The following is a 25,634-nucleotide window of genomic DNA, read 5'->3' on the forward strand; positions in this document are numbered from 1 at the left end:
CCCCCAAGTCCTCAAGAAGGTCACAGAGCCTCTGCATCTAGTGGCACTGTGCACACTGGTCCAGGGCCTTGTCTGAGCGCTCAGGCAGGTCCTTGGAAGGTTTAGTGAGACCCTCACTCCTTCTCTACAACTACCAACTGCAGAAAACACACACCTTTCTTTGCAAACACTCTTAAAAACAGAAACTAAAAAATTACACCTATCATTCGGTCAGCAGATGACTGTGTGATATGAAAATTCTCCCACTTCCGAAGCCACCAATTTCTGAAAGCCCTTGACCCCTGTCTTGTTGGATGAAAGAGAACAGAATCTTTCAGTTCTACGTGCATCGCTCACCTCTATATTCCAACCTCTCCAGGGTTCTGGGTTATAAGCCACATTTAATACTGTCTCAACTGTGTATCCAATTCCTAAAATGCTTGAAACACTACTGCTCATGAATAGAACCTCTAAACTATCATAGAAAGTAGGGATATTCTTCTTCTGTTCTTCTCTTCTGTTCTTCTTCTGTTCTGTCCTTTTTTTTCTATCCCTCTCTTCTTTTTCCTCAAACAACCATTGATACATGGGACAAAAAATGTTAAAACTCCAACCGTTGCCAGTGGAAGTCTCCAGGAAACTCTCCCATTGGCAAATACCAAATTGTGGGTAGTTCTCCCAACCCAAGTCCATGAATCATGCCACAAAGTTCCTGAGCTGCAGTCACCTGTTGGGTTGAAGGCCTCAGGGATGAATGGTGCTGAAGCAGCCTCAGAGAGTTTAGAAAAGTGAAAATCTTTTCTAAGACCTCCTAAGAGTCACCACTGATGACTCTTTTCCAGGCCACTGATGTGATCATGCTGCACTGAGTTCCAGAGTCAAAGAGATGGAGGAGTCGGGCTGACATTACTGCAGCCTGAGTTCTTATCCTGGCTTCACCACTTCCTAGCTGTATGGCATGGGCTGGCTCCTTTGCCTCCCTGTGCCTGAGTTTCCTCACCCATAAAATGGGGGCAATGATAAAACTACCTCCCAGGATTAAAAGAGATTATTCATAAAAGTGCATAACTTAGAAATTCCAACATTCTTACCCTTTAGTAAATGCTGGACACCATTAACATGGCAATCCTGAACCAGAGGATCAGAGAGGCATGAACTTACTGCTTTTTATTCCAGCCCAGGTCAGAAACTCAAAAGTTTTGCATAGAATTTGAAATTGGAGAGGCAAGAATAGCAGAAACCCATCCATACTATAGAATGGCCTATTGATATCAGCATATATTTACCTTTCCTATGCTCCTGGAAGTTGATCAGCAGGGATCGCAAGGTTATTTGAAACCTCATGTACAGCCAAAGGGATGCTGCTGTCTGTATCACTCATGGTGTCAGCAAAAACTTTTACTAGGTTTGACAGCTTATCCCTAAATGATGACTTGAGTGTGGAGTGGGGGAGACCTCGGAGAGCATGGCCAAAAAACAAGGACCTTTCCACCACTGCAGAGTGGTTCCCATGGGCTTCAGGTTTTTGTCTAGACACCACAGTGGAAATCTGCTAAGACCTAGTTTCCTGGACAGATCCGAATTCCTAACATTCCGACTGAGCTGGAAATATCCTCAGAGTAATCATATTTCTGAGAAACTGCCGATACTTCTCAGCCATGACCACTACTGAGTAGTAGAGGGATGTAAATGAGGGAAAGTTCTCCATACTGCTAAAATAGTTAAGAGGAATTCTGAATTGAAGGTCACAATCAATTCAGCCTTCCCAGTTCCTCAGGGTGATTTCAAATTGGGTTTCAAAAAAGAGGCCAAGAGCCAAATCCCACAGAATTTCTGGAGCTGGCATTAAATTAATCTTTCACAGAACTCCTAGCAGTGGTTAGATATTAACAAGGAGAAAAGAACAATTATCATTTGGGACTCCAAGTGCCACTTTATGTCACTTTAAAGAATGAATAGACTTCCAGCTCCGCTCAGCTGTCTGCTCACAATTACAAAGCAATGGTAAATAATCATGGCAAATGGAAGGTTTGATTTAGGAGAGTGAAGTTGTATAACGACTCAGTGCTTTCTCCTCCTTTCCAGTGGCAAGTGGGACAGCTCCTGCCACTGGTTTGGCAAAGATCCAGATCAGTGACTTCCAGAAAAAGGCCCTGGAACAGTTGTTTAAAGCAGGCACACAAACACACAGTACAAATCTACCAAAACACTTCTTATTATTTTTACAAGGAGAGAATAAGCATATTATCAGGCATGGTTTCATTTGCTCTCCAGCGGAGGTTTTTTTTTGGCCAAAAGATCATGTCCATGCCAATAAAATTTTTGAGTGGTTTTAATAGAAAGTACGTCTCTCCATTTTCTCAGTACATTGGTTTCTGAGTACACCATCTTAGCTCTCCTCCGGAGAAGATGTATTGATATAGTGGAGAGGGGCAGCACTTCTCTCTTTTTGCACCCATAACTCACTAGAAGGGGAAGGCAGGTTTTATACCTGCTCTGAAAGGGGTCCAGACCCTGAGCAGTGAAGACTTTGATCTAGGGCCCAAAAGCATCTTATCCAAACATGCATTCATTTAATCTTGCAACTCAAGAGTGACGGACCCTTCCAAAGTGGTACAGGAGGACCAAAGGGACAGGGCTGGGGCACACAGGAGGGACTTGCAGCTATGCCCAAGGAGTCAGTTATCTGTGATACCCAGTCTCGGGAGAGAAGCTTTGCCTTTCAGAGAGGCAGGAGGGGCCATGTAAAGCATTCCTTATGCTGGCAGTCTCCTCTCAGGGCTTTCCAGGGGAGTGAGGTTTTGTATCCAGGAAAACGTAACAGCAAAGGAGAGCCACCCTTGGGAGATCCAGACAAACCCAAATCCTCGGCTGCAGTTTTTCCCACCTTTCCTTCCAGGGGCCAGTCCGGCCTTACTCATCTCTCGCACCTGGTCCCTAAGACTCCCACCCAGTGCCATTTCCCATGACTTTATTTCTCACCAACGAAATCCCAAATAGGGTTCAGGTTTCAGATAATACCTTCCCCCAAAATAATTTGCATGTTCACAGAAAACCCTCAATGCTTTTCAAGTCTCAATTAAATTCAACAAACATTAGTCGAGAATACTCATTTCCGGTTACTGGACATTAATCACTGCAGACACAAGAAGGAATGAGAAAAGGTTTCTCCTTCAAGGAACTCACAGTCTAACAGAAGAGGAGATATATAGGCAAATAATTCTGATATACTGTGATTAATGTAATCAGAGAGGTCTGAATGAAGGCCTGTGGGAGCCCCAGTGAAAAAATTCTCTAGTTAGAATACAGGGATAGACACAAAGAGGTACTATTTGCACTGAGCTATGCGTCCATTAGGACCATGTTTGGCCATATTTAATGGAAAAATCTAAATAACTATGGCTTAATTATATAGATATTTTCATCTCATGTAAAAGAATTCCAGCATTAGACAATCAACAGCTGGTTATAGACTTCCATGATGTCATCAATATTTCTCTGATCCCTCTATCTTTGTCCTTTATAGTCTTTAGTATACAGCTTCTATCCTGAAGTATAACTTATGGCCCTAATATGGCTGCTGGAGCTTCAGACAGCTCATTTAAGTTCCAGGCAAGAAGGGAGAAAGAGTAAAACTAACACTATCTTTAAGGAACTTCTCTAGAAATTCTACTCAACAAACTTCTTCCATTTCATTGCCATTCAATCTGCTGAGGAAATAGAATCTCCTTCTGTTGTAAGAGACTGGAGATTGGGTAGGCAAATACTAGCAGATTGAGTCCATAGGCTTTATTATATTTTTAAAAGATTTTATTTATTTACTTGACAGAGAGAGAGAGATCACAAGTAGGCAGAGAGGCAGGCAGAGAGAGAGGGAAGCAGGCTCCCCGCTGAGCAGAGAGCCCAATGCGGGGCTCGATCCCAAGACCCTGAGATCATGATCCAAGCTGAAGGCAGAGGCTTAATCCACTGAACTAACCAGGCACCCCAAGTCCATAGGCTTTAAAGAATGAACAGGTCTCCCTGAAAGACAAAGTAAGGAAAGACATGGTAATGGAAACAGAGCATACAAAGATAAAAGTCCATAAAGAATTTGGTGGATATGGGAACTGTGAGTTGTCAAGAAAGGTTTTCCATGTCAACTTTAGTTAAATCAACCTTATTTTTTTAAGTCCGTGGGTTTTCTAACTTTGGGGTATGTGTTTTGGTTATTGTTCAAAGGAACACTTTTATTTGGATAGAATTTTATGAAAAAAATTAAAAGAGAAGCAGATCTGGCCCAAGATGAGATTGGAGAAAGAGAAATATACTTTAATAACTATGTTAGTGGAGACTGATAAATCCTAAGAGAGCAGTAAATAAAAGTTCAGTGAGATTTCAGAGGCAATGACAGTGGAGCTATGTCTGAATGAATTGAAGATTTCCAAGTGCCAGCTGAAAAGAAAAGTTGTTCAAATGGAGGGAACCGCATATGCAAAGGCCCAGAAACACAGTGATACATAAATGGGAATCAGCGCTTAATTTTATTTATCAGGAACTAAGATTTGTGAAAGAGTGTGGGGTATAAGCTTAGAAAGGTAAGTGGGTTGGGATCAACAGAGGGCAATGAAGTTCAAGGGTCAAGAATACATGAGGCCTGAATCTGGAGCCACATATATCCAAAAGGTAAATATCCCACAGAAAGCCCAAGTTGACTACTCAGTCATCTTTGGAACTAGTCCCTGGTACCTACCCCACCATCACAACCTACTCTCTAGGATCCTAGTCACACAATGACTTAGTCCTTATTCCTGACATCAACCAACTCCAGGAAGTTAGGACCCTGAGGTGAGACAGTGCTCTGTCTCCCCTCCACTATGGAGAGTCCTCTCTCTTTTATACTTCAGGGCTATTGATGTGGCAGATGCTTTGGGAAAATGATTTGCAAACTAGAGGAGACTATCCATATGGATCATGACCAGCATTTCTAAACAACAAATGAAACGGAAGACAATACTGTATTAGTCAGAAGAGGATAGACTCTGCCGCAGTAACAAACATTTCCCAACTCTCAGTGGCCCATCACGCAGTTTACTTCTCTCGCACTTAAAGGATGCAGAGGATGTGGCAGTTCAGTGATCCAGCACTCTCGGCCTGTGGCTCTGCTATGTCAACCCAAGGCCTCCTTGGGTCACTGTAGCAGAGAAGAAGTCAGCTGCAAGGTTGCATGCCAGCCCTAAATAATCATGGCAGCTTAATCAAAATAGAGGTTTCCAGTTTATGTTTCAGTGTAGAAATGACATGAGTGACTTATAACCATACACATTGGCCAAAATAAGTCCTCTAACTACCCCCTCCTTCAAAAAAGCTGATGCACCTACTTCAGTTACCTGAGAAAGGAGGAGGCTTGGTTATTAGTGCACACTAGTGATATCTTGTATAAGCTTAATGAAGACAGACAGAATAGAATGGGGTAAGACAGGATAGGACAGGGGAATACCAGAGGATAGGCCACAGGAACAGGAACAGATCCAAGCGCATCGCCAAAGTATTCTTAGTGTTATATATGTATGACGGAGCAGATGCTAGGGCATGTACTGAGTAGCAATTGTAAAATGTATTTCCAGGCAGGGGTTGGAAGTAAAAAAAAGAAAAAAAAAATTGAAAGTGACTGTGTCTGAGAGAAAAATGTGCCTGGAGAGGAGAATGAGATTATTTATGACATGTGACCCTGTAACAACAAAGAACTCTCCTCTTGTGTCTTGTCAGTCAAAGGAAATAGAGCTTCTGATGTCTCCTGAATGGGCTTCATTTCATAGCTCAAAAATAACCTAATGTCGCATACCCTGATTCCCATAGCCATAACAAACGCAGTGGGTTACAGCAGTCAGCATTTCTGGGGCGGGGTGGGGGGGCAGAGGAAGGTTGCAAGAAAGTTTTGTCTTCCTAAAGAGCCACAGGGCACACATGCTCCTGAATTTGCTGAGTGGCCAGAGAAGGTACACTGAGAATACAGGAAAGTTAGAGTGGCCTCAAGGACAACGAAGGTCCAGAGAAACAAATGTGATGATGAGGAAGGTCTGCTCTCGGGTGATCTTAGAAACCCGATGCCCACTATGAAAACACCCACTTTCTGAGCAAGCGTCCCATTCCTACAGAGATTGGTCATTCCTGTGTTAGGACCCTCGCAATGTAAATGTTCTATTGCAGTCATGCTGTCTGGAGACAATGAGCACTGCCCCCTGGACACCGTGCCTTGGGCGCTGCTCCAAGAAGGGAAGGAAATCTTCTGAGAGAAACTTCGCAATTTCTGTCTCAGGGCTCCAACGGCCAGCAGAAGAAATATTATGAATTCTGCAGGGTATGTGGTGGGTGTTCCGTGAGTAAATTGACTTGGGGATGTTTGAAATATATTTCTGATACTTATAAATCTCCTTAAGGGACGCAGTGAAGAAAAAAAAATAATGTAAACTAATATTTACTGAGTGCTTATTATGTGCCTGAAACTGTGCTAAAAATTGTATCTATTTTCATTGCACTCAATCCTCTTCCCTATGAGGTCACTATTATAAGCTATTTCCATTTTAGGGATGACAAAAATGAGGCTCGAAGAGCTTAGGAAGTTTGCCCACTCATAGATAATAAGTAGCAAAGCTATGATTCACACCTAGCCTGTCTTTTTAACTACTACCAAAAAAAATTTTTTAATAAATAGAAGACTTGGGATTTTTCAGAAGAAGAAAGAAACTATAGGCTGAATTATTTAAAAAATAATTCAATTTTTAAAATTATTGAAATTTCAACCCCCAGTACCTCAAAATGTAACCTAATTTGGAAATAAGTTCACTGTAGATGCAATTAATTAAGGTGAAGTCATACTGGAATGGGTGGCTCCCTGATCCAGTATCACTGGTTTGCTTATGAGAAGACTTTGATCCTGCGAAGACACAGGGAAAACAGTATGGGATGGTGGAAGTAGAGGTTGGAGTAATGCACTACGAGCCAAGGAAAACCCGGAATTGCTGACTCTCACCAGAAGCTAGGAGAGATGCATGGGCCGAGCCCTCAGAAGAAGCAACCCTGCCAACAACTTGATCTCAGACTTCTAGCCTCCAGGACTGTGAAACAAAAATTTCCTGTTGTTTGAAGCCACCCAGTTCGTGGTACTTTGTTATGGCAGTCCTGGGACACAAATACACTAGGTAATTGCAATATCTAAGTAGTTACCTAACCAGAGCTAACATAATGCCATGTGCCTCCTTAGGAACGAGAAAGTCAAGAACATAGAGTTGGAGATTTCTGCTCAAACTCTGTAGCAGTCACAGCAGCCAGAACCTCAGCCATCTGTGTTTGTTGTCTGCTATATCCCACCCCACGAAAGTACCGAAGGTAGTTTCCACTTTAAATTCATGCTCTGGGGGTCCTGACCCCCAGGCTCCACATTGCAGTTACCGATACAGAAAGGACTGTTTCGTCTTCCCCCAGAGGTAGAAGATGTGCATCCCTCATGGAATCCCTGCCCCTGTGCACATGGAGCTCAGTCCCCCCCAGGCACGCACTCTTCTGGGAGTGGAGGGGAAGGGTCTGGTCCCCTGGCATACTGAGTGAGCCAGAGAGGGCTTGGGCAGGGCTGACCACCTGTGTGTTAAATGTGAATTCTGGGGTAGCCAGCTGAGACTTCAGCATTCATAAGACTACATCCAATCAGTGTTGGAGGAAGAAATCAAATAGAAATTTCCCTCCAAACCAGAGCGGAGACTTGGAATGTTGGAGCAGAGTTACTTCTCAAAGCCCAGTTCTCCAACACACTCCAGGGAGGTAACTTATAATGGTCTGTTGTCAAATCACTGTGAGCTCTCAGAGTGTGTCTGGCAGTTCCTATAATCAGAGGCCACCAAAAGCCAAGACGCACTCCATGTGAGTAGCAGCAGCAATTTTCTCCAGAACTGTTTTCTCTCAAAACAACATGAGCCAAATGTAGCATTCCATATGGCACAAGTGGATCTCAACTGCATGTGATAGGCAGCAAAAATTCCTGGAAATCTGTTGATCGCCTGTGTTCAAAGGGACAAGTCTTGAGGACACAATAGTAGGAGGAGAAGCTGTAGTAGTAATAGCAAAGGTGATATTATCATTTTCATTGTTATTATTGTTGTACTGTGCAGCTCAAAGATGGGGCACCTCCACACCCAGAATCCTTCAAGAAACCAGATGCCATACTTCTCTGCATTATTTAGACCAGTGGTTTTTCAGGCAACTGGTAAAATGCAGATTACTAGAACTCCCATCCAAGAGGGTCAGGTTTTGGAGCCTGGGAATCTGCATTTTAACAAGCAAACCTGGAAATTCTGGTGCAGATGCTCAGGTGACCATGCTTGGAGAAACCCTAGGTTTAGACTATCTACTCTGTTAAGATCTGAGGCTGTGGATCAGATGAACTCTCAGGTTTCCTCCAGCCTCATGATTCCAACATTCCCTCCTTGTTTATCTGATGCCCACTTGTCCTACTTACGTTGGTTGCTTTGGTATCCTGCCACTGTCATCTTTCCTTTAACCTTTCCACAAATTCCATGCCCTTTCTCTGTCTCTGGCTTGTCTGTCTGGAAACAAGGAGCCCAATAGAATTATCTTAACATTTGATAGGTAGGTCTCAGAGATATCATTGACAAAACCAACTCCCAGTACAAATAGGGTAGCAAGAACACCACTTTTTATCAGCCTTTAGTCTGCCCTCATCCTTAATACTTAATCGCTCCTGACCAGAGTTTCCTAGCTTGGGACCTTTAGGGGAGCATGGATGTACTTGAAGGCATCTAAGAAGTCTCTGAAAGGTCATGTGAAATTGCATGCAAATGATGAGTATATGGGCAATTTTTCAGAGCACCCATTCCAAGGCCAGGGAAGGTGAAGAAGCACTTCTCCATTCTGGGAAGATGACAGTGACATCAACAGCAATCTTTCAGTCTCTCCAAATCCCTACATTTAAAAAAGGCAAATAATAATAGACAATAATAAAATAATAATAGATAATAATAAAATAATAATAGATAATAATAAAACCAAAATCCATGGACACGTTTAAAAAAAACTAGGGGCTAGTTTTCTCACAAACTCCAAATTATAAGTTAGTAGAGACAAACTACCATCAACATAAGTGGCCATGAAGGGAGAAAAAGGAAGCAATAGGGCAGTATCTGATGGACCTGAAAACAGAAGTATTCCTAAGTTAGTCAGTAGTATTTCCTGAAAAGGGTAGGTGGGCTAATCTGATAAACATCTCTGAAACTCGAGTTGGAGCAGGGAATGAGGAGTATTGCCCTCTCTACTAAGAGTCAATGAAAGGTCCAAGTAAGAAAGACTGAAGGGCTGGAGCTGTTGAGACCTTTTAGAATGGATCCACCAGGGCTCCCTATCAGGTCAAGGTCCTGCACCCAGGAGTAGTTACCTGGAATGGAATCCAAATTGAGCTGGACAAAGATAGTAATATAGGAAAGACAAGGTCCAGATCTGCTGAGGAGGAGAACAGATCAGGAAAGCCCAGTATGCAAGTCACCATGCTTATCACTGTACAAAAACAAGGGAAGAGGGAATCGTATGAGATTGAAAAATAAAAATAAAAAAAGCTTTCCTGAACACTGCCTCCTTCAATCAGTATAAGAAAACTAATTTTACACTGAAAACAAAACAAAACCAGAAAAAGACAAAAGTCAAATCTCATAGAGAGTTATTGAAAGAAAAAAAGAGGATAAAAAGCAAAATAACATCACTACAGTGAACGTATGCCAGAAGTAGGTCAAAAGTATAATATATTACAATAAAACAAGTTAAAACATTACAAAAATGATGGCATAAATCAGAAGTAGAAAAAACTCTGAAAATAATTTGAAATGAAGAAAAAGACTCATACCAGAAATAAATAGTAAATTAGAAGAAATAAAAAAGCAAATAAACACAGTGAATAATACCTTAAAAGAAGCAGCAGATAAAAAGAAAGAAAAAAGTTTTAAATCAGAAAGAAATGAATAAAAAGATAAAAAGGATCGAGGGAAAGTGACAAATATTGAAAACAGGCTAAAATCAGACATCCAGAAAATAGGAGTCCCTGAAGAAAAAAAGCAAAGCAAGGAAATGGACACATTTAGGACCTTTGCAACTATACACTGGAATAGCACACCATGTACCTGAGACTATCAACCTAGAACAACCAACATCAGAAAAACTTTAGTGAAATTAATGAACTTTAAAGAAAAGTCCTTTTGGCATCTAAGGGAAAAAGCCCATGTGATTTAGAAAGGAAAGAAAGTTACATTTTCGTTATACTTTTCAAGAGCAACTAATTATGTCAAAATAAACTAGAAATGGATGTAAAATAATCAAATAAAGAAAGGTATAATCCAATAATTTTATTTCCAGAAAAATAGACTTTCAAAGTATAAAGGGCACAAATTGTTATCAATCTGCAAGGATTCAAGAATTTTTCCATGAATCCTTCCTGAGCAGTCTACTAAAGAACAAGCTTCAGACAATCAAAATGACTGAAAAAGCATTGACATAAGGCTGGAGGGTTAGTATTAAGTACACAGTTACCCAGGGAGCCTGGACTAAACAAGAGCTAAGAGAGAGGGTGCAGAACGTAATGTCTATATCATCTGACAATGTAAATACAGTATAACTACATATAGTTGTGCAATGGGTTTTTTTTTTAATGGAAGTTAGAATATAAGGAGGATATGTAAAAGTTTTTTAATGTATTATGTAACTTTTTATGGTGGTACTATAAGTATTATTATTACTATTATTATTATTCTGAGACTACTATATATTTAATAAAGGATAAAACAAATGAGTACTTATAGACTATTCCAATTCTATCATTCCTTATGTCCTTGAGAATCCAAAATTCTTGAACTTGAATTGGAAGTATCCATAGTAACTCAGGAGATACGTAACTAGTGGCATGATGAAGCTGGTCTGCACTAGCTGGTGAGAACAGATTGTACACATCTCGTCCCAACTCCATGTTCAGTGACTTCATGTTGATCTATCAAAATCAACCATAATGAGAGTGTTTATACCATGGAAACTGGGAAGTGCTACAAATTCAGCTTTAAAAAAAAGACTCAGTTGTTGAACATTTACCAGTGGGTATCGCCACTCTTGGCATCCAGAGTTCACTGTTAAAACACCACTTCTCACTAAAAGAAATCAGAGAATTTTGGAGAAATGGCCGGTTTGAAGTCTGAAACAGGCAATGTTCAAGATGAGCCTAGAACAAGTTGTCATACAGATGACAGAGAAGCTATCAAAGATACTGACATCATGTCAATAACACTCAGGAGCCAAACTTGAAAGACTCCCACTGACCACAGATGGGTCAGTTTGAGCTTCAACAATGATAATAATTACAATCAAATTCATTTAAATTTGTTGCCCTTTAATGATATTTAAACAAAGAATCAATCATTTTCAGAGGATGATAACGAATCAGCTGGAAAACTGGTAAATGGATGGAATAAATCAAGTATTTATCTTGTCTTTCCTGTATTGACTATGCCACTAAATATCCCAATAGAATAAATGAAAATGTCTCTTTATAAAAGTATTCTACCTAATAAATTCATATGTACAAATAACATAGTAATACTATAATAATATAATACATAATAATATGATTCGTATATTATATAAATAATTAGAGCTTCACTATTTGCAGTCTCCAGTGAGCAAAAAGTTATAGGTATTACACGCTCGTGGCTGCTCAGATCACACAAAGAGGCACAATGAGAGATGACGTACCTTCCTTAGTCTTGCCAGAGTCTTGAAGAGAAGGTGAATCGGATCTAATCTCTGGAGGCAACTGGCAGTTTACAGGAAATACCAAGGGCAGGGGACCATGCTGGGCTGCACAGGAGAGCTTGGGATCAGCAAGGTTCAGACGATAGGAAACTCCACAGTCAAATGGCCCACATTCTACAACAGGTAAATTGTAAAGAAATTAAAAGGGTGGAGGAGGAATCTACAGATTAAAAGGCATAACACATTTTTAAAAAGCAGGCAAGACTGAACTATGGTTCGGTCTTGAGCAGTAAAACTATAATAGAAACTCAAGGAAGTGATTAGTATACAAATCAGGATAGTAGCTCCTTGTGGAGAGGGTGGAGCCTGCATTAGGACAAGACACTTAGAAGGGGCTTTGGAGCTGGGAAACAAAGTTCTGTTTCCTGGTCTGGGTGATTTTCTTGCTTTGTAATGATCCACTAGTCTGTACATTGGACTGGTGAGGTTTGATGTATGCCTTTTTCATTCTACAGTATGAATATTTTGTTAAATAATAATAGAGTTCTTGCCCTCAAGGAGCTTAGAGGAAGGTGGGGATGTAAACAAGTAGCTTCTAGACAGGTGACAAATGCTACCAGATATATACATACACTTCACTACAGAACAGCCAGGGAGCTGAAGCAGCTCAGCCTGGCGGGTCTGAGAAGCCTGGGGCGGTGGGGTGGGGGTGGGGGGGACACACACTAGCTTGGCCTTGAAAGGAGGGCCCTTCACCAAATCAGCATAAGAGTAGCAGAGCTCAGAGCCCCGGCTAAAGGGATAGCTGTCGCTCGGTGCTGGCTTCCTCCAGGCAGTTCCGCTTACCCATCAGGTGTTAATTCTGGCATTTGCGGCTCCCTTTCTGCCCCAGCAGTTGTCGAGAGTAGTTTCCTTTAAGATGGTGAAGGTTAGGATTGTCAAATGAAGAAGCGTATGTCCATCTGCGTATGTGAACAGAGGGTTTCTGCCTTCTCCTTATTTTTAAACCATAACTTCATGGATCGCCTAGGAGGAGGTGCCATCTTGATAGGCTCGTTCTTGAAATAGAGTGGCTGCTGCAAAGGCAGGATCTTATTCCTACGTTCTCTGCAAGTGCCTGGCGCAAATTTGGAAGTCCACCCTCGAAGCAGAGGGAACAGAGGGATAAAACAGCTCAAAGAAGAAGCCTTCTTGTTTGGACTCTTAAAGCCTTCCTCCAACCTGAACCCTAAGCCCCAGCTCCACAGCATGGCTCTGCACAGAGATACCCAAAATGGCAAGAGAGTGAGTGTTCAATTATGAAATCTGATCTATGCACAGGGATGAGAGAAAACATACTCAATTTACTTGGCCACATTTCCTGAGAAACAAAGCAGAAGGAGTGTGATTTGTGTATTGGAATTGAAGAGTGAGAGGTGCGTGAAATGTGGTGTGTCCTCTGCTAGTTTTGTCCAAGGATGCTGTGTAAACAACAGTGTGGGGACTCAGCAAGTCAACAGCAAGTGGGACCCCTGGTTTTCTGCAGGAACGTATGGGCTTGGAGGGCAAGGCTGGCTTCCACTACAGGATGTACTTATTCTTCTCCACCCACCTGCCATTGATCCCTGACCATCTGGTGCCAAGCCAGCACTGAAAACTAAATGCACCCTGGAAAAGCAGGTAAGAGGAGATTAGAAGAGGGGCACCTATGTGTTTCAGTCAGTTAAGCATCCCAGCTCCTAGTTTCAGCTCAGGTCAGGATCTCAGGCTCCTAAAATCAAGCCCTATATCAGGCTCCGTGCTCAGCTGGGAGTCTACTTAAGATTCTCATTCTCCCTCTTTGCCCCTCCCACACGCTTTCTCTCTCAAATAAATAAATAAATCTTTAAAAGAAAAAAAAGAAGAGAGTTGAAAAGCCATCTGTTCACACATTCCTTGATCTGCAAAATGGGACTATAATTCTCACCTACAGTTGTGAGGAGAAAACAAGACATATAGAAATGCTTTATAAATGGAAGAGTCTGGGGTATATTCTTGAAAAGCCTATACAGAGATAAATACACTTTTGTTCTTTGCACAGCCATGCAGTGATGAGTACATTATCCAAATAACAAGACCGTGTATCAAGCTTATACATACAAACACATGCAAACGCTTCCAGTAGGCACGGTCTTCCTACACAAGCCCAGACACGATGCTTCATTAATTCACTCAGGTGTAACATCATCAAGGCTTCATCATTTTGAGCCAACTCTCTGGCCCATCCCCCAGACAAGATGGAACATTTGGCAGCATCCATTACATTAGACAGACGTGGGTTCAGGGCCAAATGGGCTTACCTTATACCTCCCCTCACCCTAAACATGATGGCTTTGTGAACATAAGAGACCATGTTCTTTTTCTTCCTATTTAAAATTTTTGAATCTCCTGTGTTGGGCACCACTCCATAGAGAGAGCATCGTGTTCCATCCTTGCCTAATCACTAGTCACCTGGCGGGCTGAAAATACAGACTCTCTGTAAAAGACAGAGTCACAGGCTACTTCCTAGACCTGCCAAATCAGAATCTCCAGCGGAGGACTTGGAAATCTGAATTTTTAATAAATGTCCAAGATGATCTTCATGACAAAGCAAGTTTAGAAATGCCAAAATAGAACATAGCTCTTCAGGGGCACCTGGGTGGCTCAGTGCGTTAAGCAGCTGCCTTCAGCTGAGGTCATGATCCCAGGGTCCCAGGATCGAGTCTCTCATCAGAATCCCTGCTCAGTGGAGAGCCTGTTTCTCCCTCTCCCTGCCACTTTGCCTAATTGCGCTCTCTCTCTCTCTCTGTCAAATAAGTAAATAAAATCTTTAAAAAAAAAAAAAAAAAGGAAAGAAAGAAAGAAAAAAGAGGAAGAAAAAAAAAGAACATAGCTCTTTAGGGCTCACAGAGATTTTTAAAGAGGGTCAGAGTGAGGGCGTGTGTTCATCTGCCCAAGCTGCCATAACAACATAGCATAGACCAGGTGGTTTACACAACAGATGTTGATTTCCTCCCCATTCCAGAGGCTGGAAGTCTGAGATCAGGGTGCTGATATGACTGGGTTCTGGTGAGAACTCTCCTCTGGGCTTGAAGAGGGTTCATCTCCCTGTATGCTCACTTGACTTCTTTGTAGACATGTGGAGAGAGAGCAAACAAACTCTGGTATCTCTTCCTATAAGAGCAATAATCCCATCATGGGACCCCCTCCATGATCTCTTCTAACCCTAATTACCTCCCAAGTCTCCCCCCCACCAAAATACAATCACACTGGAGGTTAGAGCTTCAACATATGAATTGGGAAAGAATCCAAACAGTTCAGCCCATCGTAGGGGCAATGGGGCTTAGTCCCCTTGAAGGGGCAGACATTCATTTGTCGAGCTAAATATTTGCTTGGGGTTTTTGCATCTCTCCAGTCTATGTCGTAGGAAGCATAGATGTGAGCAAGCTGTGTACTCATCAGTTTTGGCAACTTACAATGGGTAAAACATGAAAAAACAATTAAAACAAAAACTAACCAACAAAAGAGAGGAAGAAATCAAACATAACCAGGAGTTTTGGACGTTAGTTCAGTTAAGCACTAAATTTAACTCTGGACCTTCTGATAACTCAGGCCAAAGGAGAAAATGGCATCTGTTAATTGTCTTCCTTATTGCATGCATGTTAAACTCTGGGTAGAGATCTAGCTTTTACTTACATCTCCTGAACCAAACTGCTATTCCCAAATCTATGCCCTTTGGATGAGAAAAAGTCATTGTTTTTTTTCCCCCCAGAGCTTCACATTTCATCTCGATACATTTCTAGCTTATTAGAGAAGCAAAACTAGCTGCACCAAAAATACCCAATGGGAACTATCTCTCCCCAAACATATACTAGAACCTGATGAAAAAATAACACATTTTGCAAAATCAGCAGTTGGGGTTTTTGTTGGTTTTGTTTTGGTTTTGGTTTTGGGGTTTTTTTTGTTTTTTGTTTTTTTGTACATCAAAAGAGTTTTCTTACTCTTTAATAATTTAGGTAACCCTGGAGATCTGGCCACTTTCCAGACATTGCTCAGCAATAAAAGACTCTGAAAATAACTGATTCCTCAATTCCAAATCAGATGTCCAATCAGACAAGACCTGTTTGTTACTCAGTATCCCCGTAGCAGAAGAAAGATGCCCCATGTGATGGAAACGTCCTTGATCCCAGGCCCAGCTCTGCCATTAACGATCTGGCTGGATTCCAGTGAGCAATTCTTTTCCTCTCTCTGAGTCTATTGTCTTCACTAATTCAGCAACTATTTCTTGAACATCTAAAATGTGCCAAACATTATACCCAGGTGAATGGATCTTCTCAAGGAGACCACAGTCTGGAGACAAGAGAGCTTTCCATTCTAAATGTAATTGTCCATTTCCTCATGCAGATGCCTCATTAGTTTGGAATATAAAACAAAAAACAAAACATGATTTTGAAGGAACATATGGAGGAAAAAATGAATGAGTTAAACACAAGATTATTTTTTAACCACTTTATTTCATGCCATTCCCACTCTTTTCATGGTCCCCTCAGTCTAATAACTTAGGCCCAAGAGATCAATATTCAACTCAACCTTTCTTAGCCATTTATCCTCAGAAAAATCTTATTAGTTGGCTATAATCTGTCCCCTTTGTCTTTTCTTGTCAAGTTACTCAGAATCTACTTCCCTCATTCATATTTTCTGTATCAGAAATTCAAAAACATCCACTGAGTACATAATATATGGCAAGCACTGGGCAAACCAAGAAATTCGGCATAGATTCTGTGCCACATCTACCATGGCTCTTCGTGGCACTTGGCAAATCCCACTTATGCCACACGGAGTATGCTTCAGGCCTTTGCCTCACAGCTACTGAGACAGCAGTGCGGCCAAAATGGCACCGTGAGTTTCCTAGAAGAGTCCTACATCAACAAAGTCTGCCCACCTCTCACTTACTACCTCATGCTAGCTGCCCATACAACAAGTTTTAACCCAAATACTACTTTTGGTGTAGGCGCCTTCAATTTCCCACCTGCGACCTAGCCCATGAGTCCCAAGGCCACACCAAATGCCCAGTGTGCCATTTCCTCATCCCTACCCTCGGTCTCATTTCCCTGTTATTATCCAAACAACAATTGAGACACCAATTTCTCAGAAGTATTTCCTAGAGAATAAATCTTTAAAATAAATAAAAAGCATTTGAATAACACACAGAGTTTAAAACCATTTTTAAATAATGTGATTTCCCATCAACATTCACGGCAATATTTGAAGCTCAGAGGGGCAAGGCCACAGGTCATGCTGTCAGTAAAGGGGCAGAGTTGCCAGTTAGACTGAAGCGTTCCAAGCCAAAAACCTGTCCAGAAGAGGCCCACAGTACCCCATTTGGTCCAGGCCCCACATTCATAAAAAGCTACACATTTCATTGTTAAGTGTTAGCTCTAATAATATTACACACAGAGTCAAAGAGATACCTCATCAGGATTAAAAGAAAAATATGTTCCTTACACAATTCTAAATTTGCGCTTTACCTTTGTAATATTACTGTGGCATTTTGGCATTTTAATTTGGTGATATTCTGAGAACCTCAAACACTGGAAGTTGCCCAGGTCTCTCTCTGAAACAATTAGAGCCTTGAAGAACTTCTTCATTTTTTTTTTTAATATGATGTCTCTAGAAATGTAGCTTACCTACTGTCACGTCTCCATCTTGAAACAAAATTGGCTGATTCTCCTTGGTTTATACTACAGTTGTACATGTATGTCACCAACCTCACCTCCCAGGAAAAGTTTTTTTCCCACTGACCCACACACACCATAAACCCTAATTAGACCACATGTCCTCATGAGCCCCTGCATGAGAGGGTCTGCTTCTCACCGGAATGGACGAGGTCTGCAAGCTTTTCTCTCCAGAGAACCAGCTGGTTGCATGCATGATTCTGCCCTGATAATTTATCTTTTGCTAGCGATGTTGGTGGTGGGTTCAAATAGCAACAGGAGCCTTTGGATTATTTAAAATCATTCTATCTCTAGGCCTCTGTTCCTCCATTCGTAAAATGAAGGAAATAACAGTTTGTAATGAAAATTAATGGAAGACCATCACAGGGCTTCCGAGTCATAGATATATATGCTCCAAAGATATTACAGGGAAGGCCAGGCTCTCAACTTTAGTATCTTCCCTGGTCCTTTGCTGGGCACGACAGCCGCCCATCTAAAGGAATTGTCAAGTTTTCCATTTGCGGCTGGAGTTATAGACTGTCTTGGGCATCTTTTCAGTCTTTCAATTGCATCATAACTGGGCTATGTTCAGGAGCATTCCCTGCTTTATTACCACTTCAGTGGTGAAGGATTTGAGGCCAGAGGCGACGAGATGCCTGGCTCTCGGGGCCTGCACCTTCCCTCTGCCCTCCCATGCTCGGAGCATCCCAGGAACGACGGAGCCGTGTCCAGCTCTCCATGTGCTCCAGTAGAGCCATCTCCAAGATCTCCTCACATCCTCAGCACCCGGGGGTGACCTCGGATCTTCACAGGCCCACCAACGTTAACTGCTTTCCATTTTTTCCCTTTCCCTATTTATTATAGCTTTTCAGAAAGTTGATGAGGTGAAATAGTCTCCAGCCCAGGAAATAATATAAGGCTTAAAAGTTGTGTCTGATGGAATGGTGAAATAATTCCACTACTTTCTTTTGAGGAAAAAGAAAGAAAGAAAGAAAGAAATAACAAGACAACCCAAGGCAACCTCTAGGGGTTTCACTATTGGTAGATGGGAGGGAAGCATAACAGCTTTAGATTAACAGGGTTTTCTCTTAAGTTGTTAGAGCACTTGGGGATGGAGAGATAAGAAAGGTGCTAGACAATAGAATGAACCTGGCACCGGCTGATTTACGTACTTTGTATACAGACACGTTGATGTATGAAGTATAAAGCGACCGCGTTGAATAGTGAAAATAAACCATTTTGGAAAACAATCTATGTTCACTACCCAGTTCTAAAATGACTGAACATTTTATGAAATACCACTGGCTTCTTTGTGAAAATTACTGGTGGTTTAAGCTATGTGTGCAGTTTTAAGAAAACACAATCCTTTCTGCTATTGTTTAAGATAATTCTTAAGAAATGCATTCTCAAACAGATGAGACATTCAGGGAGGGAGGGGAAGAGAAGAGGAACCTTTACCCCTCTCTCTGATGTCGGCGCGCCCGGTCCCCATTTCTTTTTGATTAAAGGCTACCGGGAGGGCTGGAAAAGTGTGTGGAGCAAAGATTACAAACAGCAATTTTGGCAGGCCAAATTGCCTCCTGAATGAGGGAGTAGGGGATTTAAAGGTGAACAGAACTGTCTCTTTCGCTGCATGCGAAGCTTTGTGCTGTGTGGGAAGCGAAATTCTAACTTCCTTTTGGCAAGTATTCCTTAACAGGCCTTGCAGATATCTGAAACCAATTTTAACCCACGCGGGTCCTCCGCTGACCACAACGTTACCTGAATGGTGTGGTCCGATTTCCAGGTTGCTCACCAGCCCTCAGGCCTACGGGGTGAGTATCTCTGCTGAGCGGGACAGGCTTGGTACCTACTGATGAGCCCAAGAACCTCAGGGCTATTAGTCCCCAGCCTGAGGAGGAAGCATTTAAAAATTCACCGGCACCAAAAGGTATTTTTCTTTTCTTTTCAGATGCTGCTGAGGTGGGCTCATTCTTTTAAAAATGCAGTTTTTTATTGTTACCAATATTTTTAACCATAAAATCAATTGAGAAAATGTAGAAGAAGTAATATGTCCCCACAAACTGCTGTGGTTTGAGGTTTTAAGTATTGGGCCTGTGCTTTATAGCTCAAGGGAGTGGATTAGAATCATTAGCAACAAACCAGGGTCAGGAATTGGAGAGGAGCAAAGTCTTGGAGTTTGGGGCACCCTTGGAGGTTGTCCAGCTGCCCAGTCCCTTGCATAAACAGAGAAAAATGCATCTCAGATGTGCTCTGGACATAATAGCCTAAGGCGGTGGTTCTCCAAAGTGTGTTTCTGGACCAGCAGCCTCGGCATCACTTGGGAACTTGCTAGAAATACGAAGTATCAGCTCCCCATCCCCCACGCTCACCTCAGAACTCTGAACTTGGGGCCCAGCATCTGTGTTTCAGTGAACCTTCCAAGTGATTCTGGTACAGCCTAATGGTGGAAACAACTGACCTCGGTCACCTACCCAGGGTTCCCTCTGTGAGTAATTTTTTATGGTCTTCCCAAAGCCAGTGAAAGAAGATTGGAGATCTTAATTCTTTCCTTCAAGGAAAGCTCTGTCTGAGGAGAGGTATGTTGGTCAGATCTAGTTCGTTTCTGCCATTATCTGCTATCATGACTTCCAACCATGTTCAGCTTTGTGACACTCATCCCAGGAACATGCCGTGAGGACACACTTCCAAATAAAATACAACAGGAACTGTTTTGAGAATTTAGTGATGGGCACGAGTGTTACAAAACCAATGCTGAGAATCATTCCGTGCACTAAGGTGCCTCCTCTAAATCCTACCTCCTCTCAACCTGGCTAGGTAACAGTTCAAGAAATCCACCAAATTTTATTTTATCTCCCTTAACCCAAGGAGGCACTCAGTGAGCACGTGCCCTCTACCAGCTTTCACATCAGGCCTGGAGGCCTCACGTGGCTATGTCCCTGGGCCAGGTCTTCCATGGGAAATGCTCCCCCACACCCCCAGCCACAGAAAGGCTATGCCTGCTGCCGCAGAACCTCAGCCATGGCAAGACAGGGCCATTAAGAAGGGAAAACAAACACCCTCCATTCTTACCTTAGAGGACAGTTCTTGTTTTCCTCATCATGAAGTGACTTCTCTCTCTTCCCAAATTCCAGGAACAGCTCAAAGAGGAAGATGTGGAATGCATTGTGAATCAGGACGAACTGGCCATGAGTTACCAGGAGCAAGCCACCTCGCCCTGCAGCCCTCCTGTGGGCCTGGGGGTAGACCAGAAAGCTTCCCCGCAGACTCCGAGCAAGGACAACATTTATGAGGGGGACCTTGGCCTAGGAGGCTATGAACTCAAGCTTGAGCAGACCCTGGGTCAGTCCCAGCTGAACTAACGGTGGCTGGTGCAGATGTGATCCCAAGTCATGCGGGGCTCACAGAGGACTGTGGGCCAAGCTGGGGAGACCACGTGGCCAAGAGGTTGGGCCATGCAGTAAGAGAATCCAAACTTTGTCACAAATATCCTCCGGTGCCTGAAGAAGTCAGAATTTATTATTATCTGTCTATATTATGCAACTGAATTTAAGTTTTTGACAGCAGCCATTTTTGTTAGTGAACTGGGTGGGGGCTGGGGTGGGAAGGGTGGGAAGGGAGGAAGTCGGGAGTCTAGCTGCTGCAAGGATGGAACAGAGGTGCTGGGGCCGCAGGTGTTTCTTTTCTGTCTGTAGCTCTCCAGGCCCTTCACTCTGAATTCAGACTTTATTCCCTTCATTAGGGAGAGTTTAGAAATCAGGAAAAAGTTTCTGAGCATAAACATGTGGGCTCCTAAGCTGAAGGAAATGCCCAGCTGTTTAGTAAATGAAATTTTTGTACTACAAAGACCTAGACTCCCACTTGCTCTTAATGACTTCAAGGCTATTTGCAAAGCCCACGCAAGGGATCGATACCACTGTTGTTGGCCTCGCAGAACCCATGCTGGGTGGTGACCCACTGGTCTCCTTGACGTTCTTTTCAAGCCGCTTCTCCTACTGAGGAAAGGGGTTGGTTACAACTGCTCTCCACCTTGATAGGACCCCTTCCAGAGAAAGCTGTTTCCTTTTCCCATATTATAATTTGTCTGAAGAATGAGTCTTCCTGTCCCTGCTTGCATCTGAATCATTTCTTGGCCCTGTGGCAGCTCCCGTGTGCATGCTGAGTAATGAGATTCTGCAGTAGAGGTTGGTCACCACATGACAGGAGCCCGTGCAGGAGTCCCGCCCTGTCCTCCAATTCCAGCTCTCACAGCTGATGAGCAGAAGCAGAAGCTAGACGAGCAGAGTTCGTGACGTGTAGACCACTGAGGAGTCAAGGACGCAGCATCAGGACTCCTCTTCCCAAAGGTGGCTCATGACCCATGACAGACAGACCAACACAATAGCTTTTAATTCAGCTGCATGACCTGTGCCTTGTAAGCCATAAAGATACCTCAAGCCTAGCTTCTCTTGAAATACAGATGTTAATATTAGGGACCAAAAGAGCAGGCTCCAGTGTTCGGTGCCTAGGCTATGATGGGTCTACTTCTGAAGGAGGTAGGAAATGATGTCTTCCTCAGGCCCAGACCTCAGAGGTAACATACGCTTTGCTAACCTGTTGTTGGGCTATTAACCATGGTGGTGTCAGGCACACTGCTATGTACATCGATTTTCTTACTTTCCAAATAGTACAGGGCACAACTTGTTTTATACTGTTAAGTATAATATGGTCATTCCAGGTGAATATGGCAAATGGCAAAGCATGAAGTTTTCTAACATGACTTAATCCTAATAAACTTTTGTTATAAAGTATGATTGTGTTGGCCAATGCTTTATTTAAAGACATTTTCTCTGCCCACGCCAATTGGCAGTTCGAAGCCTTTATACTTGAAATGCCAGATAAAGTGGGCACTGAGAGATAAGATAAGGGAGCTGCAAGTGTCCTGTGGCCCGGGAAGAGCCGGGGGCGCTGGCACACCAAGCCACTGAATGAACGAAAGAGAGTACCACTGGACCTGGGGAACATGGCAGCCAGAAATGGGAGAGCTAAGTCAAGCCTAGTGGGACAGCCTCCTCCTTTCACACTTGCAGGTGACCAGAAATCATGAAGACCTTCAAAAACAGAGGGAGGGAGTTCTGGACGAGAAGAAAAAGGAAAGTCAAAGGATAGGGATTCATCTTGTTTCTGCCCTTATCATGTTAAAGGAAGAGATGAGAACTTGAGGGCTGTGTGTGTGTGTGTGTGTGTGTTGTGTTGTGTAGAAAGGCACACCAGGGAAAGAGAAGATCCTCTCAGAACAGACAAACATTAGTGAGGGCAGGAGTGGAGAGAAGGGAGAGAAATACGACCTATGAGATGGAAATGAGAAGTGTGGGGAGCGGAAGGTACCCAATCTGAAGCCAGCAGCAACTCACTAAGAGGACAGGACACAACTTCTGCCCACTGGAAAGCCCCCTAGAAAAAACTTTCCAGCTGAACATCATGAACCATTACCAAGAAGAGTACTGAGGGGCTGTTTAATCTGGGTCAGGCCACTTACCCCCTGACTCCAGGTAGGTAAAACATTGTGAGTCTGAGGAAATTGTGCCCTCTTCAATCTGCGTGCTCTAGTTTCAAGAAGCAATCACCAGCCTCCTTCCCTCTGAATCAGCCCAAGACCCAGAGAGAGGCTAGCTAGTGTCCCAGTTAGCAATTCATAAAACCAAATTCCCTTTATGCTCCTGTTGTGAGGGGTAATAATTTATTATCTTAAGATTTTGTGCTTTGATTAGCAGCATGAGGACTGTGAAATTCAAACCTATTATTTACTGCCAGTTTCTAATGAATAATAAAGGCAAAGCTTTATTCAAGTCACTAATGCTTGCCCTCATTATTAGAGCTTTAAAGAGGAGCCTAATTAATTTATTGGCTGATGGTTTTTCTTTGAGCTTCTTACCGTGTGTACATCACATACACACACACACACACACACACACACACACACACACATTCCACTCACTGTCAGATACCCAGCTAGCCCCTCTGTAGTGTCCCCCTGGTAGTCAGTACACGTCTGAGCAAGTCAGAAGCCTCAGTGGCCAAGTGCCATTAAGGTCTTCATTCATGAAGTTTCTAAAACGTTCTTGGAGAGCAATTTGATAATATAAATCAAAGCTAAAAATTCAAATGCCCTCTGACCCACTAATTTCATGTGCAGAACTTTTATTCTAGATATTTGAGACTATTATACATATAAAGAGTATTTACTAAAACACCTTTAATTGCCTTCCTGTTTAAATAAAACACAGCACAGCCTTTTCAGGACACAGCATCACATGTTCTGATGGAGAATGATCTCCAGGATATATTGCTAAATAAAAATAGCAAGGTGCAGAACAGAGTGCATGGTATGCTGCCATTCTGGAAGATTAAAGAAGAAATTGGTAATATAATTGCCTCTTAAGAACTGAGGGGAGACTTAATTTATCACTTCTGTACCTTTGGGGTTTTGTACGCTATAGATGAATTATTTATTCAAAAACAAATTAAATAATAATAAGAATCCTATGAAATAACTCACTGAAGTACTGAACTATGATAAGAAGTGGAATAAAAAACAGAAAATGTGTTATTTTCACCATGATCTCTGAGACCTTGAGAATATAAAGTGTAGCACCAATAGTGTCCGTACCTTCTGGGTTTACTCCTCTGCATCACCCAACACACATGGACGCAAACCATGTAAAAGGTCTTTAAAATTCAAAGACAAATACAACTCTGTCCCATCCGTCAAATAACTAGTAGAAGAAGACAGAACTTTTAAAAAACAGTAGATTCCTTATAAGATACCAAAACATACAGGAAAGCTATAGTGGCCAAAATTGTATGGTATTCACCCAGAAATAAGAAAAGAAATCATGGGGCTCCTGGCTGGCTCAGTCAATTAAGCAGCTGCCTTTAGCTCAGGCCATGATCCTTGGGTCCTGGGATCTAGTCCTGCATTGCACTCCTTGCTCAACGGGAGCCTACTTCTCCCTTTGCCTCTGCCTGCCACTCTGACTGCCTATGTTCTCTCTTTCTGACAAATAAATAAATAAAATTTAAAAAAAAAGAAAGAAAGAAAGAAAGAAAGAAAGAAAAGAAATCACAAAAATCTATTATAAACTACAGAGACAGACCCATGAATATAGTTAGAAATTTCATTTATTAAAAAATGGCGTTGTAATATGGGCTGAGAATAAATGGGCTGTCATTCACCAAGTAGTGAGGACCAATGGAAACTTCTCATGACAAAGACAATAAACAAAATTTTAAGACAAACTTGGAGAAATACAGGCACACACATATGTACATAATTTGTGTGTATGCCTATGTGTATCAGATTAAGGATTATTCTTCAAAATATACAAAGAATTTTTATCAATGTATGAGAAAAAATATTCTTTCAAATATAAAAATATGAAAAGAATATGTAGACTCTAACATAGATATCTTCTATCCAGACATTCTAGTCTATAAAAAGAAGTACTTGGTATCTATGCATAAGGAAGCATACAAAGTGATATTCATTGTGGCACTGTTACTATAAATAGCAGAAGAGTTAACCACAATATTCTCACACTAGGGAATTCTATGCAACAACTACACTCTGTGTGGAATGGGTCCATATGCACGCACTCACATGGAAATATTTCCAAGATAAATCGCTAGTGAAAAAACAGTCTGGAATGATCTACAACAGGCTGATAACCAAGAGGGGAATGAAATTACTAGGGCTGAATCAAGAGAGCCTTTGGTTTATCCACATTATCTTTAATTTTTATAATGATGCCACATTCATGTATGGTCAGTTCTGAGAGTGGTCCTGGCATCAAGATGGGGGAGGAGAGGGTAGGCATGGTCAAGAAAGGCTCTAAAGAAAGAGTTAACACATGAGATCTTGAAAGATGAGAGAGCGTGACCAAGCATATACGATTGGTGCTGGTCTGTGGGGCAGGAGGTGAGACTGATCACTAGAATGCGGGAAGAGCATTCCAGTTGGAGGGAACAGAATGAGCAGAGACAAAGAGGTGTGAAGCAACCGGGCACATTAGAAGAAATATAAGCTATCCCACATGGCTCCCATACAGGTTGTTTGTGTTTGAGTGCAGGAAAATGGAAGAATAAGATATTTCTGGAGGTGTGGGTCAAACTAAGGACTCTGAGCCATGA

The 25,634-nt window shown here is 42.2% G+C and overlaps 1 protein-coding gene across 3 annotated transcripts in view; it reads left to right on the forward strand.

Annotated features, from left to right (window-relative positions):
* Positions 1–22,255, forward strand: part of SLC9A9 (solute carrier family 9 member A9) — a 675,208-nt gene extending 652,953 nt beyond the window's left edge. For 2 of the 3 annotated variants that reach the window (XM_032346649.1, XM_032346639.1), the window contains exons 15-16: positions 19,174–19,279; positions 20,600–22,255. In XM_032346649.1, the coding sequence (XP_032202540.1) occupies positions 19,174–19,279; positions 20,600–20,827 (334 nt within the window). In that variant the 3' untranslated portion in view covers positions 20,828–22,255. The remainder of the gene's footprint in view (positions 1–19,173; positions 19,280–20,599) is intronic. The other variant, XM_032346659.1, reaches the window with a different exon arrangement.
* Positions 22,256–25,634: the final 3,379 nt, after the last annotated feature.

The sequence above is a fragment of the Mustela erminea genome, chromosome 1 (genome assembly GCF_009829155.1).
Source record: "Mustela erminea isolate mMusErm1 chromosome 1, mMusErm1.Pri, whole genome shotgun sequence".
Lineage (NCBI taxonomy): Eukaryota > Metazoa > Chordata > Mammalia > Carnivora > Mustelidae > Mustela > Mustela erminea.